Raw genomic sequence first — 17,067 nt, 5'->3', positions numbered from 1 at the left:
CTAAAATTTAGGATGTGTTGCTGGGCCAGGAAGGTCTCCAGAATAATCCTTTTAATATGAAAAAGTTATTTCTCTAGCCGGAGAGAAACCAAGAATGTGATTACCTACATGGGTTTCTAGTTTCTGCATTGTTGGTACAAGCATAGTGCCTATCTTTAGCAATCAGCATTGTAAATTCATTAGGATATGAATGGTAATCTCATCTATAAAGATTTTGTGGGTTCCCTTTTTCAAGGGAATATAGAAAATTCAAATTACAAAAAAACAATAGTTAGATCCATAGAACATATATGCTATGAATAGACCAAAAATTGCTAAACTTACAGAAGAAATTGCGACTAAGTTAGGTGTTTTTTTTCCTGCAGTCAGGGGTTAATCAAACGAGTCTGTTAATTGGTGGAGCTGGCGATAGTAAATTAGCTATATTTGCCTGTTTTGTTTTCCCTTAGCAGCAACGTGCAGGTCCTTGTGTTTGTTAAGAATAAATGCCCAATGCGGGTAATCCTATTCCTCAATCAGCTGATGCCATTTCTTTAAATCTATTAATTTCTGCAGCACTGGGGCGCCTCTACAGGTGAGAGACCAATAACGGATTCTTTTTTGAGTGCTTGACAAACATCGGTACTCGGGTGAAGGCTTCTTGGTCAAGTTGGAAAAAGTGTAGTAGTGGTGGTGGTGGTGATAGTGGTAGTGGTAATGGAAGATTGTATCAGTTTAATGGTGAGACAACTCTTTAGCTTCGGTGAGGTTGATCCGATCCGGATCTCATGTGAGGGCCTTAAGAGGTTTGCCTTTGTTTAGGATGGTTTTAAATTCTTAATATTTCTGCTTGATCGTTGGTGTCAATTTCTGTCATGCGTTTTGCCTTATCAGTAAACCTGCACTGCATTTATCGTAGTCTATGTACCCCCAGTACTTTGGCTAGAATGAATATGTTTCATTTGATCTCAAAACATTTTTACAGTCAAGAAAATTATCATATAACAATGAAAAACCACAACTTTATATGCAACATGCAACTTTATATGAAAATTAGTTGGATACGTACTCAGAAAGTTGTTAGTTTGTTACTTGTGACTAATCTGGTAAAAGCATTCAGGATCAGACTCGTTATATCTTTTCGAATCTTGAATCTGCAACACACATGTGAAAGAAAAGAAAAAAAATCAATGGTCGCCCTAGTCTGGAGTTGAAAACATGCCTGAATCTGGCGTGTGTGGGTTTGTTGTTGCATATGAGAAACCAGAGTTGCTGTATGTTTTGTTTGCAGAGCTCGATCTAGCAAACGGAAAAGACCGAAACGTTTGGATTGGTTTCAGATAAGTCTTAAACAAATACGTACTTGTGTCTTTGGTTTTCAGACGTTTTCTGAAACAAATACGAGTACTATTTCACCATCCCCTGATGTTGCCCATGTGATTAACTATGAGATGCCTAATTCAATCGAGGCATGCATACACACATCGCATTGGGAGAGCAGGGCGTGCAGGGAAGAAGGGTGTGTGGCAACTTCATTTTTAACTCTGCAAAATACTGATATTTTCTTTGATCTGAAACAGATGCTTATACAGGGCAACAGTCCTGTGCCACCTGAACTGTCGAACTGGAATCTTTTCCTTTCATTATATACTATTACAAGGGTCTAATCGAGAAGCAAGCGTCAAAGTCGTTGTAGTATAGTGGTGAGTATTCCCGCCTGTCACGCGGGTGACCCGGGTTCGATCCCCGGCAACGGCGTATTTTTTTTTTTTTTTTGTTTCTCTAACTTGTACGTGTTTAATTTCTGCTTATAGCCCGTTCTTCACTCTAGCGGTCCCTTTTTTGTATGAGGTGACCTTATTTTCTTTCTTTTTTTTTGCTTCTGTAAGTTGTGCGCGTTTAATTTTTGTGTATAGCCTCTCGCAATTTTTTTTCTAGCCCATACCTTCACGCAGCATTGGCAGGAATTCTCGGAGTGGAAGGAAATTAAATGTGGTACCTCCTTAAACACCATGCTTCGATTAGTGGCCAGCACAAAGGTGCGTTCTTGTCAAATGGAACCTGGTGACTGGGTACGTGAGTGAACACACCAAGTGTGAAGGCATGATGTATGCATCATCACAAGGCTTGAGAACAGCAAACAAGCTGGAATAAAATCTTACCTGCTAGCTGTATCACCTTAGCTGTCACAATCGTCCACTGTTAGTTTGCCATCCCAGTTGTACTGCGGCCTGACCTTGTCGGTCACCAGCTAGCGGCTTAGCTTCATTGCCATGGATATTGACCTCAAACTCACCCACCCAGACGACCCTGCACACCACTGCCGGCGACCACACCCCGTCACAGTACGCCTCCACTGCAGCAAACGCACCATGGCCGGCCTAATGAATTTGCAGTGCGGGTACTCCGTGCATGGCGGCCTTCCTTGCGCCACAGCCGTCCACCTCCTCCTCCTCCTCCTGCAGATCTAGGTCGTCGTCGTACTCCACCACGTAGCTGAGGTCGTCGACCACCCTCGCCATCGTAGCGGAGACCCCCACATTATCCCGCTCCTCACCACCTCGACCTTGTCCCCAACCTCGTAGACCCTGGCGGGCTAGAGATAGGCCTGAGCCTGATCCATCATCGCGGCCCGTGACGGGGGACCCACCCACCCAATCACCGTCGACATAGACTCGGCGGGGGCGGACGAGGCCGGGCGCGAACTCGATGGCCTTGCGGGTGACGGGGAACGCCACGGTGACGGCGGAGGGGGAGGCGGACACGACGAGGACAGTGCGCCAAGCATCCCTGCGGAACGCCTCGACCGCGTTGTGGAGGAGGAAGCGCCGCGAGGATGCCAAAAGAGGTGGGGGCCGCGGGTGGACACGGCTGCAAGCATGACGCTGCCGGCCGTGGCCTTCCTCCAGGTGGGCGTAGGCCGCCACCTCGTACCGGTCTGGCACGCTGTGGGAGTCGCGGCGGCGGGCGGGCACAAACCTGACGACGGTGGCCCCGCGCCAGTGGCCGTAGAAGTCGCCGTCGACGAGGACCTCAACCTCTGCGCTGGTGCTGAATGGGGCCCTCATAGGGCCTAGCGGCAGAGGTGTGTGGCCAGCGGCAGCAGCGGGTGGGGATTCGGGAGCGCGAGTGTGCGACTGGGAGGAAGTGGAGTGGAGTGTGTTTAAACGTAGACAAAATTTCCTATATGATTTTGGGAAAATGACCCGTTCCTTTTTGGCTCTGAAATTTTCTGCCTTTCTTATTTGACACTCACTTCAACTTTCATCCCTAATATGATACCGCAGTCCATTCCGTTAGCTAACGGCATCAAAGTGCCTGTTGAAAAGATCCTTTTGCCCCTCCTCGTAAGCAAGACGTGCGCATGCAGAATGGCCGCTGGCTGGGCGCATGCAAACTGGCTGGGCGCTCCTGGTGGGCGCATGCACACCGGCTGCCTGGCTGCCGTTTTTATTTTTTTCATCATTTCTGTACAGCATTTTCTCAGATGATGCAGCAAGTCTTTCCTCGTGTTGAGGTAGTCGGAACACAAATTCGTCGAGCACTGTGCGTTTTCTTAATCCTCTCACCACAATCCTATTGCTTAAGAGTATGTGCCCAAGTCACCTGCAAGATGCTTAGCACAAAATCCTAACAAATGCATGCAGTTGTGTTTTGCATAGATGGATGATTTGACCAATTCCTTGTAAACTCAAATGACATTTTAAACAGGCACCGGAGATAAATATTTGTTCACTTCTCTTCCATATTAGCAAAATCAATTTTAAGTACTGCAACTGTTAAAGAACAATGGTTAATAAGGAGAGTATGCAAACGAAAATGAACAGACCAAACATTCATTTAAATTAACGATGATATTCTACAGATTTAAAAGAACACACACTATAATTCCCAGATGTTCACTTTAATGCCAGTGGGAATTAGCGTATCAAAATTATCAATTCACAAAATCTGCATATGAGGGCACATAAACTAGGAATCTAGGCCTTGTTTCTGGTTCCAACTTGCATATCTCCTTTACTTCGGTGTTGATCAAATTATAGGAGAGCATCTTGTATCCTTCAACAGGGAGGAACACCAGATCCCTTTCAGGATGAAACACAACTACGTAGAAAATTTCTGAGCACAAGGCATTACCAGCATAATCAAACAGTATCTTTGATCTCAAATCGGTGCTTCAGTATCCACTCTCCCTTCTCGAAATCCTTCAGAGTCCAAATCTGCATCATGGTGCAGGTGCAGTCTTCTTGTACAGCATAGGCACCCAACCAACCCAAACAAGCTGGATACAGGCAAGGAAATTAGACGGCATGCCCAGCCTTCTGGATCGACAGCAAGAACCTTCCTCTCATGAGTGAGCAAATTAACAAAGCCACTGATGAACACACTGCCCATTCCTTCCACCAGCCTGACACGGGACTCACGGCAAACGTGGCTCTGCACGTACTTGCCGGTCTCTGACGAGAATACCTCAAGGCCTTTAACACAAAACTTGCAGCTCTCCTCACACAAATCACACAATTCACCGCCTCCATAGGCATCACCATCGGTGTCCGAGAGAGTATCATCTTCAGATTCTTCGAAATCGGCATCAAAGAAGACCTTTTGCACAGGCTCGGCTCTTGCAAAGTTGAGCACATGGAATCGAGGCGACGCGCCGTGGGGCTCGAAGGCAGCCAGGGCAAGCGCCTGGAATCCAGACGCCGGCCTTCGCGCCCCGCCCGACGAGGCTCGCGCCCGCCGCATTCGCGGCCGCCCGTCGGAGACAAAGGCACGGGTGAGGAGCGGCTCCTGTCCAGAACAAGTGACGGAGGGGATGAATCCAAACACGAGGGCAATTTTGACCGGTATCGAAATATCTGACAGGGTGTCCCGAAGCATCTAATGGCAGCAGCTAACGGAATGGACGGCGGTGTCATGTTAGGGATGAAAGTTGAAGTGAGTGTTAAATAAAGAATGAAGAAAATTTCAGGATCAAGAAAGGAACGAGTTATTTTCCCGGTGTTAAATAAGGAATTTTCTGTTATACATACCCTTTCGGGAGTGGAGCGGGGATTCGGGAGTGGAGTGGAGTGTAAGGCTTGCGGAGCAGTGTACACTCTTGACAGTCGTTCCTCCTCCAAGCTGCTGCTCGGTGGTGCTGGACACTGTAGGCAACCAGGACCGCAGCTGTTCCTGCAGCGTCGGCGAGTACGGTGCCTTCGCTGAAGCCAACCTCGGCATTGACTCAGTGTGGATGCTTTAAGGCACGTGCGGAGGCCGCAAGTAGGCAGTTCCAACCGCCAGCTACTGCCCCTCCTCCCCCTCCACCGCCATCATCCCCAGCTCCTCCGCCCCACCAGCCGCTGCTGTATAGCCCTCCACCGCTCGAGACGCAGCGGCCTGCTGGGCCGTCTGGTGGGGTGTTGGCTGGGATTGTGGTGGGGAGCATCGTTGGGGGCACCCTTACGATTGGTGACGTGATATGGTTAGTGCACAAGTGGCAGGTAGCAGGTGAGTAGTCAATTTTGTTATGCATGCTCTACTCTATTCGCTTGCATTGCTTTACTTTACTTTGTGGTGCGGGCGGAGGAGGTGATGCCCACTGTCAGGGGCGAAGCTAGAGCACGGACGACTTGAGTGCACACCAATCTGTATATGTATAAAAATCTATGTCTAACCTATACGATAACAAAATGGTAACGGTAAAAATACTTACTAAAATGATGTAGGTGACCAAATATTGTAGGAAAAAGTGTTAGGATGAGCATGATTAGTGCATCGATATAATAAATTAAAGGATCGATTTGCACCAATTAAAATATGAGGGACACTTCCAAAATAATTAAGAGATGAAAAATACATATTATTACACCAATTTCCCGATTACTTGATTTTGTTTATTACTGCAATACCTCAAGTCTCAAATATTGATGGATCCTTTCTTAGTTTCCTATTTGTTGCAATTTGCAAAAGCAAAACCTCTAAATGCAGACCCTAACATTGCAATTTAAATGAATGAATCAGAATTGGTGACCAAAGAAATTGAAACACTACCTTATTACTTCAAACAAATTGATTTGCGCCCAAAATATTCATGAGGAAATTAGTTGCGTACCATTGAAATTTGGAGCAAAACAAGATTTCGGAAGGATGCTCTAGCGGAGAGAAATAGAAAAGGAAGCTTACGAGTAGCTTGAGGCCGTGGGCACCGATCTGGCAAGGAGGCGTGCTACAGCGACCGGCGATGAGCGAATGATGTCTCCTCATCTTTTGCGACTTGCAATTTGGAACCTGGAAAATGAAGTTTTTGCATTTTGAGCAACCACAATTTTGCAGGTGTCATTTTCCCAACCAGGACTAATTAATCAGGACTAAAGGTCTCCATCTTTAGTCCCGCGTCTTTCATCCGGGACTAAAAACCTCCTTTAGTCGCGGTTGGTAACACCAACCGGGACTGGAGTGTCTCCACGAACTAGAAAATTTAGACTCAGGACTATCTTTAGTCCCGATTCCAAAAACAGCTGAGATTTTTGTTGAGGATGGAAGGTTGTTTTTCTACTAGTGCAACTCTTGCTCGTCATGCGCGCGACACACTTGGCTAGCAGACGACCACTAGCCTATCCGTGTGATTTTTTTCTGATACAATACTTTGAACTGCCCCATTTGTTTATTGCGTTGTCCCACCTGCAAAGAAAGTATGCAAGCACAACAAGTGTGGGCTGCTAGGCTGGATGGTGGTGCACGCATCGGAGTTTAGGGAGTGCACAAGTGGTGGAAATTAAGTTCTAATCTTTCGAATTTTATTTTTTTCCTGGTGCCTATGCACTTGGCAAGCCTACCGTGGCCTCGCCCCTGAGAACTGTGCGAGTTTCTTTCAGGTCAGTGCGAAGTCCAGAGTCCAGGAAGCATCATCCAATAGGAGTGGTGGCCCTTCCGTTGAAATTGCTGTAAATCATACATTGTGTTGCAGTTCCTAGTATGCCTGCTTGGTTTTGACTGAAAGACTTGTTTTGTGGTCTAGTTATAGGCTTAACTGTCAGTTTCTTAGCCATATACATACTCATGAATGAGAATGATAGTTATAGTGGAGATGAAAAAAAGTTTCACACTGGATTTTGTATTACAATTGAGAATGCCTTTCCACTTGGAACATCAGTGCATTTGTTTGTCATTGGAAGACTGTGTAGATGAGTTCTGTAGCATCGATATATCATGAAGAAATTCATGAATCCACGAATGCTCAACAGCTTCTTGACTGTTCGTGAGTTTAAACGTTTAACTTTGATCAGGTTGAGTTCTTTTTCTGTTGCTAAAGTGCTGGATCTGCATGCAGCAAGTACATTTGGCTACCAGCACATTTTCTACTCCCCTGTGTAACTCAGTATAAATCATATGATGGTCACTATGCAAATCGGCTTTGCGTTAATATGCAGGATCCGATCTAGCAGTTTGAGAATACACGAATTGTATTTGTAGAAAAAAAAAGAATTGATGCATTCTGTTCTCTTTACCTGAGTGAGTGTACCAGTGCAACAGATGCTGACTAGCACAAACTTCTGGGGCCAACCTGAAAATTATTGGCAACGTTGGTCTTCGAAAAGTTGATGGTTTTAATGTGGCTGCCTGCACGTTTCCAGTTTCCTGCAACAATCCAGATCAACATGCCCAACACCATTAGAGGGTGTGTATTTTGTTTAAGGTGTTGTGTCTATAATTTGGGTCCTTTTCTGTTAATGATTTAGTGCAAGTGTGGTATTCACTGGTGGTACTGTGTATAATAAATTAGTTCTGTTTGGTTAACAAATTTATTAGTGGGATCTTTTTAGTCATTTGGTTAGCTACAACACACGAGTCCATCGATAAATTCCTTCCATGCCACTAAAAAGTTGGCATTTCCTCGATATCTAAATAATATAGGTCATTGTGACATTAATGGCATATAAACTTATAAAGGAACTGTCTTAGTGGCGTATTCATTCATCAAAGATATCAAGAGAGAAAACAGGCTAACTGGCTTCGAGCACGATTACAACAGATCTCACAGCAACACTATGAACTATGATATTGATTTCAGCTCTAGTCTATTTATTCCAGTAGGCATATGCCAAAAGACGGCAAAACCAGATGTGGATGCTGAGTAATCTTCTCTTTCAGTGTGTAAACTCTGATGACTCTTCCAGAGAAGCATTCCATATTCCTTGGCGATGCTCTGGTCCTTGGTCGTCCAGGCCCTGAGGAACAGCTGCTGGCCATGGTATACCTGAAGAAACAATTGCCAGCGTTCAGTTGAGCTCATAATTCAGAGCTGGGTTTCCGTGGACTGTCTATGAGGTCGAAGATGCCATTTCCGCAGCCTGACCCTGTAAATCGGACCAAGAAAAAGGTAAACAAACAATGAGCACTTCAGTCTTCCTCGTCCATGGACACTGCTGCAGACAAGTTCAGGCCCCCAGTTTCCTTAGCAAAAAATTATGCAGCTTGGTCTCTGATGCTCAGGACTACAATGATCCAATCAAGTGCTGCCGACCCGTTTTCTTAGAAAAACAGAGACCATGAGTAACACCTTCATGATGTTTCCAAATGAAAATATACTCATGAATGGTTCTAACAGGAGCAGACAGCAGCCAGAACTCCTATCTTTCATTTTTTTTTCTGATGCCTGACTTACAACCCTTTCTTTCTAGAAAAAAATACAAAAGATAGCAAAAGAAATTCAATGTCTGAAACAAATCACAAAGTTGATCTATTTGCTGAATGCCAGATTCAGCTTCATAAGACTGGGTGTTATCCATGTGGGACAAGGCCAGCTGGACCAAATCCGAGACACAATTACCTTCTTTCTTCTATTTTTAAAGTCCCAAACTCCTATATCACGAGTATAATTGTTTACTGGCGTAGTAACTTGATCCAGATCATCAGTGAAGTAGGCATGATTTGACTTCAATTTTGGGTATCCATCAGCACTAAGACAAAGCGAATTGTTGCGCCCAAGAAACAACACATGATTTGGCAAGCTGTTTATTTCCACTAGCCCTTTTGCTTCCACGTCCACTTTATATACTTTTACTCTCAAGGTGCGTACGCCCCATTTCTCAGTGTCATCTTCATCTTCATACTCCTCTATAACATCATCATCCTCATCCTCCCCCTCTGGATCATCATCATGCCAAGTAAACATGTACGGTTTACCAACAGTCCTCCAAACTTGCAGCAGATCGCCCCATGGAGCCTGAATAATGTACATAATATCACAAATACCCAACCTCGTACTGCCAATAACTACTCTCATTGTGACAGTGGAGCTAGTGAGATCAAAGGCATGAATTTCTCCAGATGATTTTAATGCATACAATAGACCATCCATATATACGCAATCACAGTAGCCTGCGCCGTGTGGCAACCAAGTCCACTTGTCATCTCCTGCTCTTATGAACGAAAGCTGAAAATTTGGCCGGTGAATGAGAACCACAATGTAGCTTCCTGTGGATGGATCAGGAAACACAAACGCTTTATTGAAGTTGACATACTTGCGCAGAATATTGGGAGCAGTATGATGTGACAACTCATATTTGTCGATAGTGCCCGAGCCATCATCAAAGATGGGCTTCACATGCTCAATGGTGATCACCGAGGGCAGAGCAATCTGTTCACCAGTGATGGGATTGACAAGGTGCACGTCGGACCTCTCATCTGCAGTAATCAACCAGCCATTGGAGGAACCCATTAGCAACCTACTACGGATGGGTGGTTCGGGCAGAGTTATCTTGTAGGTCCTATTTTCCGCAAGGCTGAATAAACAAGCAACATTTTCACCAGCAGATTGAGAAGTATAGAGCAGGCACGGCGTCTGGGACTGTTTGTACTTCCCCAGGTTGCGCAGGCATGTGTAGGCTGAACGCCACGACGAGCAAACAGAACCTGCTCTTAAAAGGTCAGGGATCTCCAACGTGGCAAAGATGCTCATCAACACATCCTCCGGCAGCTCTGGCAATGTGCCGACGGCAGTCTCGAATTCCTCATCATCCAACTGCATCGTCGCCATTGGAAGAGATCGATCAACCGAATCCGTCCTGGAAGGTGAATTGCTTCTGCAGGAACACTTGCAAATAAGCTTCAAATCTTGGATGGAGCAGTACGCAGATCCTGGTTGATTGCACTTATATAGATGGCTAAACAAGGCTACGCTCCTGAATTCCCGATCCGAGTAGGTGACACTGACCAGAAACCAGAATCCAAGACCGATACCTACCGCTACGCCGTGCGGGAAAAAAATCGGACTTCATATAAAATTGATGGTGCTCAATCGTCCTCCGATTCTTAATCGGATTCCATCCCGGATTTACTTCCTCAGATTTCAGTCAGTCGAATTCCGACTCCAATTCAGGCACAAACCAAATAGGATACTAACCGGCCAGAGGCAGTCCAGTGAGCCGAGGGAGGGGATGTCCTCCACGCCGGCGGTTGAATCGGTGGTGAGCTGAGGGCGTCAGCGACGTTCTGCGGCGGCGGCGGCGGGGCAACCGCGCTACGACGGCGCGAGCGTGCGACGGCGGCGAGGGGCCCTCGGCACGCTCCGCAACCACGCGAACGAGGCACGCCCGTCCGATGCTTGAGATGGGACGCAGCGAGCAGTGTGTGGCGGGAGTGCCGGCGGCGGACGGATTTGGGGGGCGCGACTCGAGCTCGAGCGTGACGAACGGCAGCGGAAACTGATAAATGGCGTTTCTCGATGTTTTTCGAAAGAAAATGTAATTTTACTTTTTTTTAATATTCTACTCCGAAAAATTGACCTTCTCCAAACAACGTTTTGGACCCTTAGGTTTGAGGCTGAATGTATGTACTGGTTTGAAAGCAATAATTTGCAAAAATCTAAGCTGCAAACATCACATCATTTATATGAGATATGCTCCAATAATGTATCACCATATCATATCTATAGATTATTTGTTCAAACACATTGTAGTTTGAGAGAAAATGAATTGAATTTGATTCAACTTCTTCCTCGCGTTACCTTCCCATAAGGTGACACAAGGGGCAATGAACTCGCCGCCAAGCGGCGGCTTCCAGCAGCGTGAGCATCTGGTCATCGTGGACCCCTTTCCCCTACTTGTCCTTTTCCCTTTGCCCCTCTCTCTTGGCGGTCTAGATCTAGATTCCGAGTTGGACGGTGGCGGCGATAGGTTGGTGGCCATGTGGAGGCGTCGTGCGATCCTCCATAGGTGTAGAGTGCGGGGCTATTGTGGTGGCGTGCTGGGTGTTAGCGACGCTGTCCTTGCCTGAGGTGGCGGTGGAGCAATTGTAGTGTGACGGCGGCAATGAGGCCTTCTCCAGCGAGGCCTCGGGAACATACACCTCCACGACACTGAGCCATAGCATGAGCTCCTTGGTCTTCACGCCAGTGATCTTCCTAAGCTTACCTTCTCAGCAAACACCATCACTTCAGCAGCATAGAGACGGTTTGGTTGATCTTCTTGAAGGTGTGCTCCACCTTCTTCCCCCGCAGCAGCCACATGAACCGTAGGTCTTGTGACGTTATGGTGGTACCAAAACGGTTAGCTACCACACCACTGGCTGAGTCAACAATCTATAACTGGGCAGCCAGAGATGATTGACTCATGCCTTGGGTCCTCTGAAAAGTAGAAAATTTCAGACTTCTCCATGTTGCATCATATAGAGCTGTAACTAGTAAATTTCAGTTCCCATGCTATGAGGCAGCCAATTCATAATGATTTAGCATTACAAAAATTATCTTAGATCAGTCCCAACCCAAGACACCACCGCGTAGTTTCTATGCTTGCCATGTCATATAGATGCTAGATATAAAACTATGTTAGCAATAAATGATTTCTTCAAAATGAAGTATCAACCAATCTCCTCTCTTCTCTCTCCTTTCCTCTCCGATCCCCCTTCCCTATTTCTTGATTTGTGTGTAGACATGGTTTCTTGCATGAGAAACCATTTCCTTCTCTCCCTTCATTAACTCGCATGCCACATCACTCTTTTGCTTACATGGCATGCTATTTAGACCCTGTTTGGTTCCTTTAGGGACTAAACTAAACTTTAGTCCTCCTTATTCACTGGACTAAAGTTTAGTCCCTCTGTTTAGTTCTAGTGACTAAAGGTTATTAAAGCTATTGAACAAAGAACCTTTTACCCTGCTACCCATCGCCTAGTACCATGTTCCTCCCAACGCACGCGCCAACACCTGGACCACCGCCTCCCTACCAGTCCCCGCCGAAGCCCTACCCTTCCGCGCTGGCACTCATGCCCAGGATCCTTCGCCACCCCCACCGCGAGCATGCTCCCCCGCCGCCACTCCCACCTCACCAAGTCGCGGCTCCGCGAGCTCCACGCTGCGGCGCTCGAGCTCGGAGCTCCGCTGCCTCCTGGATCCCCACCCCCTCCTGAACCTCCGTCGGCGCCGCTCAGTCTCCACCGCCCACACTCGGACCTCCACCGTCACCTGGACCTCCGCCTAGAGCTTGGGCTCCCCAACATCGCCTAGATCTCGCGCTCCTCTACCTGCCGCCGCCGATCCCAGCGATGAATCGAGGCTGCCTGCATCAAATCAGAGGGAGGCCAGCGGCGGAGGGATGCTGGCAGCGATAGGCGGGGGCCGAGCGGCGACGGAGGGCGGCAGGGGTGACGGCGGGGGCCAGGCGGCATTAATGAGGGGCATACCTTATCTAAGGTCTCCTTAAGTCCCTTTTAACAACCTCTTGGGGACTAAAGGGCTAAAGTTTAGGGACTAAAGTTTAGTCCCTTTCAGTTACCATGTTTAGCAGTTAAAGTTTAGTAGCCCCAAACCAAACAGGCCATTAATGCTATAGAAACTATTTTAGTCATTGGGTTGGAACTGCCCTCGGAGCTGTAAGTTTCTAGGCTGTTGGGTGAGGCTTGGTGCCTTGGTTACCGTTCAAGCGATTTCATTTTAATTTCATATACTCATATTCTTGACAACGATGTTTTTTTTCCAAAATCAGAGAATAAGTAATATTGGACCTAAAGGAATCGTACTGGTTTCAGGATACTGAAAGCGAAAGTACTACTGCAGTACGCTTAGACAAGCAGGCTTGGCAGAATCTGATGCCAACCATAAATCTAACAAATTTAAGAGAAACAATCTGCTTCAACCAAATGTTAAAACCTTAAAGGCAAACAGAAGGTGACCATCCCCAATTCACTGATTATATGAGTACCATCCGCTTCTCATGCATTAGAAGCACCCGCACTTGTCCACTCATCGATGGAGGAGGCTGGAAGCTGCTCTCAGTGCTGCAGAACACACAGAAATTATGTAACTGATAAGCCAAATCAAACTACAGGGACCAACAAACTACTGATAATGGCCAACAAAGCAGGCAAACAACACGAACTAATTATAAGCAACTCCAGCATTAACAAACAGGCAACCACACTTAATTACTCAAAAGAACACAGCAGACTCATAACTCATAAAAGCACTCCCTTTATTTAACGCAGATCGATCATAGCTTACCAGTGCACTTCCTCCGTTCTTAAGTACATGACGCCGTTGACTTTTTACTTCAACTTTGACTACCAATATCCGAGTTAGTTAACTAAAGTAAAATGTATATCATTACATCAATTGTCAAATGTACTTTAGATTTAACTTGTAGGTTTATCTATTTGCAAAAATATTTGTAGAAAAGACAAATAGTCAAACAAATGAAAAAAATCAACGGCGTCATATATTTAAGAACGGAGGGAGTACATGGGTAAAGATAGGCAAAGGTCCGATGTATATCGGGAATCTATGAGATCACGTAGATAATGGAACTTTTGGTTTCCCAACAGTTGGATTGTATATGTTCCTGACCAAGCCCAAATTTGGATCTGTTGTTTGTAATAAAGGACCCATCATAACAGATGTAATAGATAAATGAGTTCTTGGAATGTCTACCTAATTTTACAAATGATCCATAACATAAAAAAAAGGTAACACGGCTTTGTATGATATTGCAATATTCTGCATTCATAAACCCACTGTTGTTCAGCAAATATACTATCATCCATACCTCCATGCTACTAAGTACAATACTAGCAAATCACAACTAAGTAAAAAACTGTTGTGAATTAAAGATGGATGAGACACATGAGGCAACTACCTGGAGTGCAGAAGCTCACGTAGGGAAAAACATCGATGATTCTGTCGCCATCATCAGAAACCTTCCTCACCTGGCCAGACTCGAGGCCAACAGCAAAGACCCCAAGATCACGAGCCAATATGAAAACAACACCGACCCCATCCGCCAGAGCGATCATCATGTAACGTGAGAATGAGAGTGCAGGAGCATTGAGCAAGCTCCTGAGCTTAATGACTCTTTGTTGCGTCCATCCACTCGGAACAGACTCATCCCTCGACCACATGTAGAGATCGAAATCCTCCAGTGTGGCGAATCCCAACCCAACACCACCCTTCGCTGCCATGAGCACAATCATGCTCGGCCTCCTGCAGTACTTCGGCGGTAGCTTGATGAAAGACAATTTTTTCTTGCCCAAATCGTACTCCAGGATCCCCCTGATCTGCTCCTGGTAGTAGAGCGCATTGCCGACAAGGGTACTGCCCCCATGGATCATATCGTAGCTGGTTCCCTCAATAAGTGCGGTCAGGCGCCACTTAGCAGCCTCGGATGAATAGACCAAAACGGAAGTGAACCCCGTGGCCGCGTCTGTGCCCACAAAGATCACGATGAAGGGGCCTCCGGGGGCGCAGTCGAGGTGGTCGCAGCCCGCGGCGGCGCAGAGCAACGCCGCGTTCCAGGAGCGGTAAGAGCGCGTGAACCACGGCAAGGGCAGCCTGCGCACCTCGCCGGCGATGGGATCCAAGACGATGAGCCCTATGTCTTTGCCGGCCTGGATCAGGACAGCGTCGCGGAAGAGGATGCGGCCGTGGCGGGCGTCGAGCGGCCACCAGTCGCGGCAGACGGCGGCGCCGGGCGGGCGGAAGGAGGAGGTGGGCGTGAAGCCGGTGGTGCACGTGCCGCGGTAGACGAACCCGAGCATGGGGCCCGCGCGGTGGAACAGGCGGAATCGGCGGCGGAAGCCGGGGTCCGAGACGAGGCGGCACCAGCGCTTGCAGGTGAGGGCGGCGTGGACGAGGCGCGCGGGGTCGTCCGGCGGTACGCGGAGGAGGATCTCCTCCACGAGCTCGTCCATCAGCGCCGGCGGCGAACGTGGTAGCGGCGCCGCCATGCTGCTGCTGGCCATGGATCTGGACGCGGGGAGCAATGGGAAACCATCGGCTCTCCACCTGGTTCTGCCTCTGCCAGGCGGGTTCAGAGCAACTTCAAGAGTTTCCGGAAAAGTTTTTTTCCTAAAAACATATCACACATCGCTAATATCTAGCCCCCAATATTTCAAAACAAACCACATTATCGTAATTGGACCCAGCCCAGTACCTCCCTGCTCTCTCCCCATCTCATTCTTTCTTCTTCTTCCCCACGCCCACGGCGGCCACCAGCTCGTCGAACAATCATCGTCGGGAATGCTCCAACTCCAAGAAAGAAACCCCACCTCCCGCCGCCGCCATGGATGGCGTCGCCGTCTCCATCCGATTCCACCACTCCACGCCCTCCCATGACTCCTGCATCCTCCACGTCTACGACCGCACCCTCGCCACCGTACACCCCGCCAACGCGTGCCGCTGGGTCACCACCACGCGCTGGCTCCACTGGTCCCTCCACCACCGGGGCAGCCTCGTCGTCGGCCTCGGCGTTCGATGAACCCTGACCCGCCTCCCTCTCCACGGCGTGCCCTCTGTCCCTGCCATGCTCCAACTCTGCGTCCGCCACCACTACCTCCTCTTCCACCTCGCCCACGCTGACGTCGTCCCGGAGATGCTGCGCTGCTTCCTCGTCGACCCTAGGGTCACCTTTGTCGGCTTCAACTCTGACAACGACCACCGCATGCTCTGGGCGCACTACGGCCTCCACCTCGTGCGCGGGTGCGAGGTGCGCGCCGTCACGGGTATGGGATGCCTCCCTCGAGGACATGGCCCAGGGATGTTGCCATGAGCACTTGGCACACGCCGCACCTCTCGTCAGACTAGGTCCAGTACGCCTGCATCGACGCCCACCTCACCTTCCACCTCAGCCTTGTCCTCTACCCTACCGCCGCTGAACCGCCTCGCCGGCCCGTCCTCTCCCGCGTGCCACCTCCCGCCTACCAGCGTCCTTCAGCCCTCGTCCGCCTTCACAATCGTCGCCGGGAATGCTCTGCACACTAGATTGGGGAAGGACTGGTCCCCAGCATATATGCGGAGTGACAGAGTTGTTTTTAGCGTCCACGCATTTTTACGGAAGGATGGGGGAGCTGTTGGAGGTAAGTTTCGTTTTGTTTTCCCTAAATAAAGTTTTGGGACAATTTTAAGGGAGCTTTTGGAGTTGTTCCCACGGGAGCAGCAAGAAGACTTTCTTTTTTGAACGACTTGGAAAAACGTTTGCAGTTGCCATGAATGGGAATATGAGCTTGCCAGTTTACTGAAGTTTGTATCAAAAATCAAATTCCAAAATATTCCAACGTACAAATCAAACTCACACCATACATCGTATATATACAAAATTAAACATAAATACGTGGGAATTAGCAACTTGCACAAAATTAAACATATTTTAGGCAAGGTATTCAATTTGGTGATTTCTCAATTACTCCCCAAGCGCAAAGGCTGTAACATCGAAGCTATCAGAGAGGCCAGTGCCGGTCTTGAAGGTGACCTTCTCCGGCGAGGCCTCAGGAACATACACCTCCACGACGTTGAGCCACAGCATAAGCTCCTTGGTCTTCACACCGGTGATCTTCCTCAGCTTACCTTTCTCGGCGAATGCTGTCACTTCACCGGCGTAGGACACGGTCTGCTTGATCTTCTTGAAAGTGTGCTCCACCTTCTTCTTCCCCTGAACCAGCCACATGAACCCTGTGGCGCGGTTGTACCCGAACTCCTGGATGTCCTCCATAGGCAACAGGCCCTTGGTCTTGGGGAGACCAAGCTCTTCCAGCAGGTCGACGGACTTTTTCCTGCTGATGGCGTCTCTGGTGACGACGTGTACGTGCACCGGCGCGGTGACTCTCGATTTGGGACGCCAT

General features: G+C 48.0%; 2 protein-coding genes, 1 non-coding gene and 1 pseudogene across 3 annotated transcripts; 1 reads left to right on the top strand and 3 right to left on the bottom strand.

Moving 5' to 3' along the window:
- The first annotated feature begins 1,665 nt into the window (after positions 1 to 1,665).
- Positions 1,666 to 1,737, top strand: TRNAD-GUC. Its single transcript has one exon. It is a non-coding gene; the product is annotated as a tRNA-Asp (tRNA).
- Positions 1,738 to 8,704: 6,967 nt separating this feature from the next.
- Positions 8,705 to 9,994, bottom strand: LOC101756566. The gene has a single exon (XM_004958824.1). The coding sequence runs from the start codon at positions 9,992 to 9,994 to the stop codon at positions 8,705 to 8,707; it is 1,290 nt and encodes a 429-aa protein (XP_004958881.1).
- A 4,064-nt stretch (positions 9,995 to 14,058) lies between these two features.
- Positions 14,059 to 15,192, bottom strand: LOC101756160. Its single transcript, XM_004958823.1, has one exon. It carries the CDS (start codon positions 15,190 to 15,192, stop codon positions 14,059 to 14,061), a length of 1,134 nt encoding a protein of 377 aa, XP_004958880.1.
- A 1,436-nt stretch (positions 15,193 to 16,628) lies between these two features.
- LOC101758434 lies at positions 16,629 to 17,067 on the bottom strand (annotated as a pseudogene).

This window comes from Setaria italica, chromosome II, assembly GCF_000263155.2.
Source record: "Setaria italica strain Yugu1 chromosome II, Setaria_italica_v2.0, whole genome shotgun sequence".
NCBI lineage: Eukaryota > Viridiplantae > Streptophyta > Magnoliopsida > Poales > Poaceae > Setaria > Setaria italica.
This window is presented reverse-complemented; position numbering and strand designations above follow the sequence as displayed.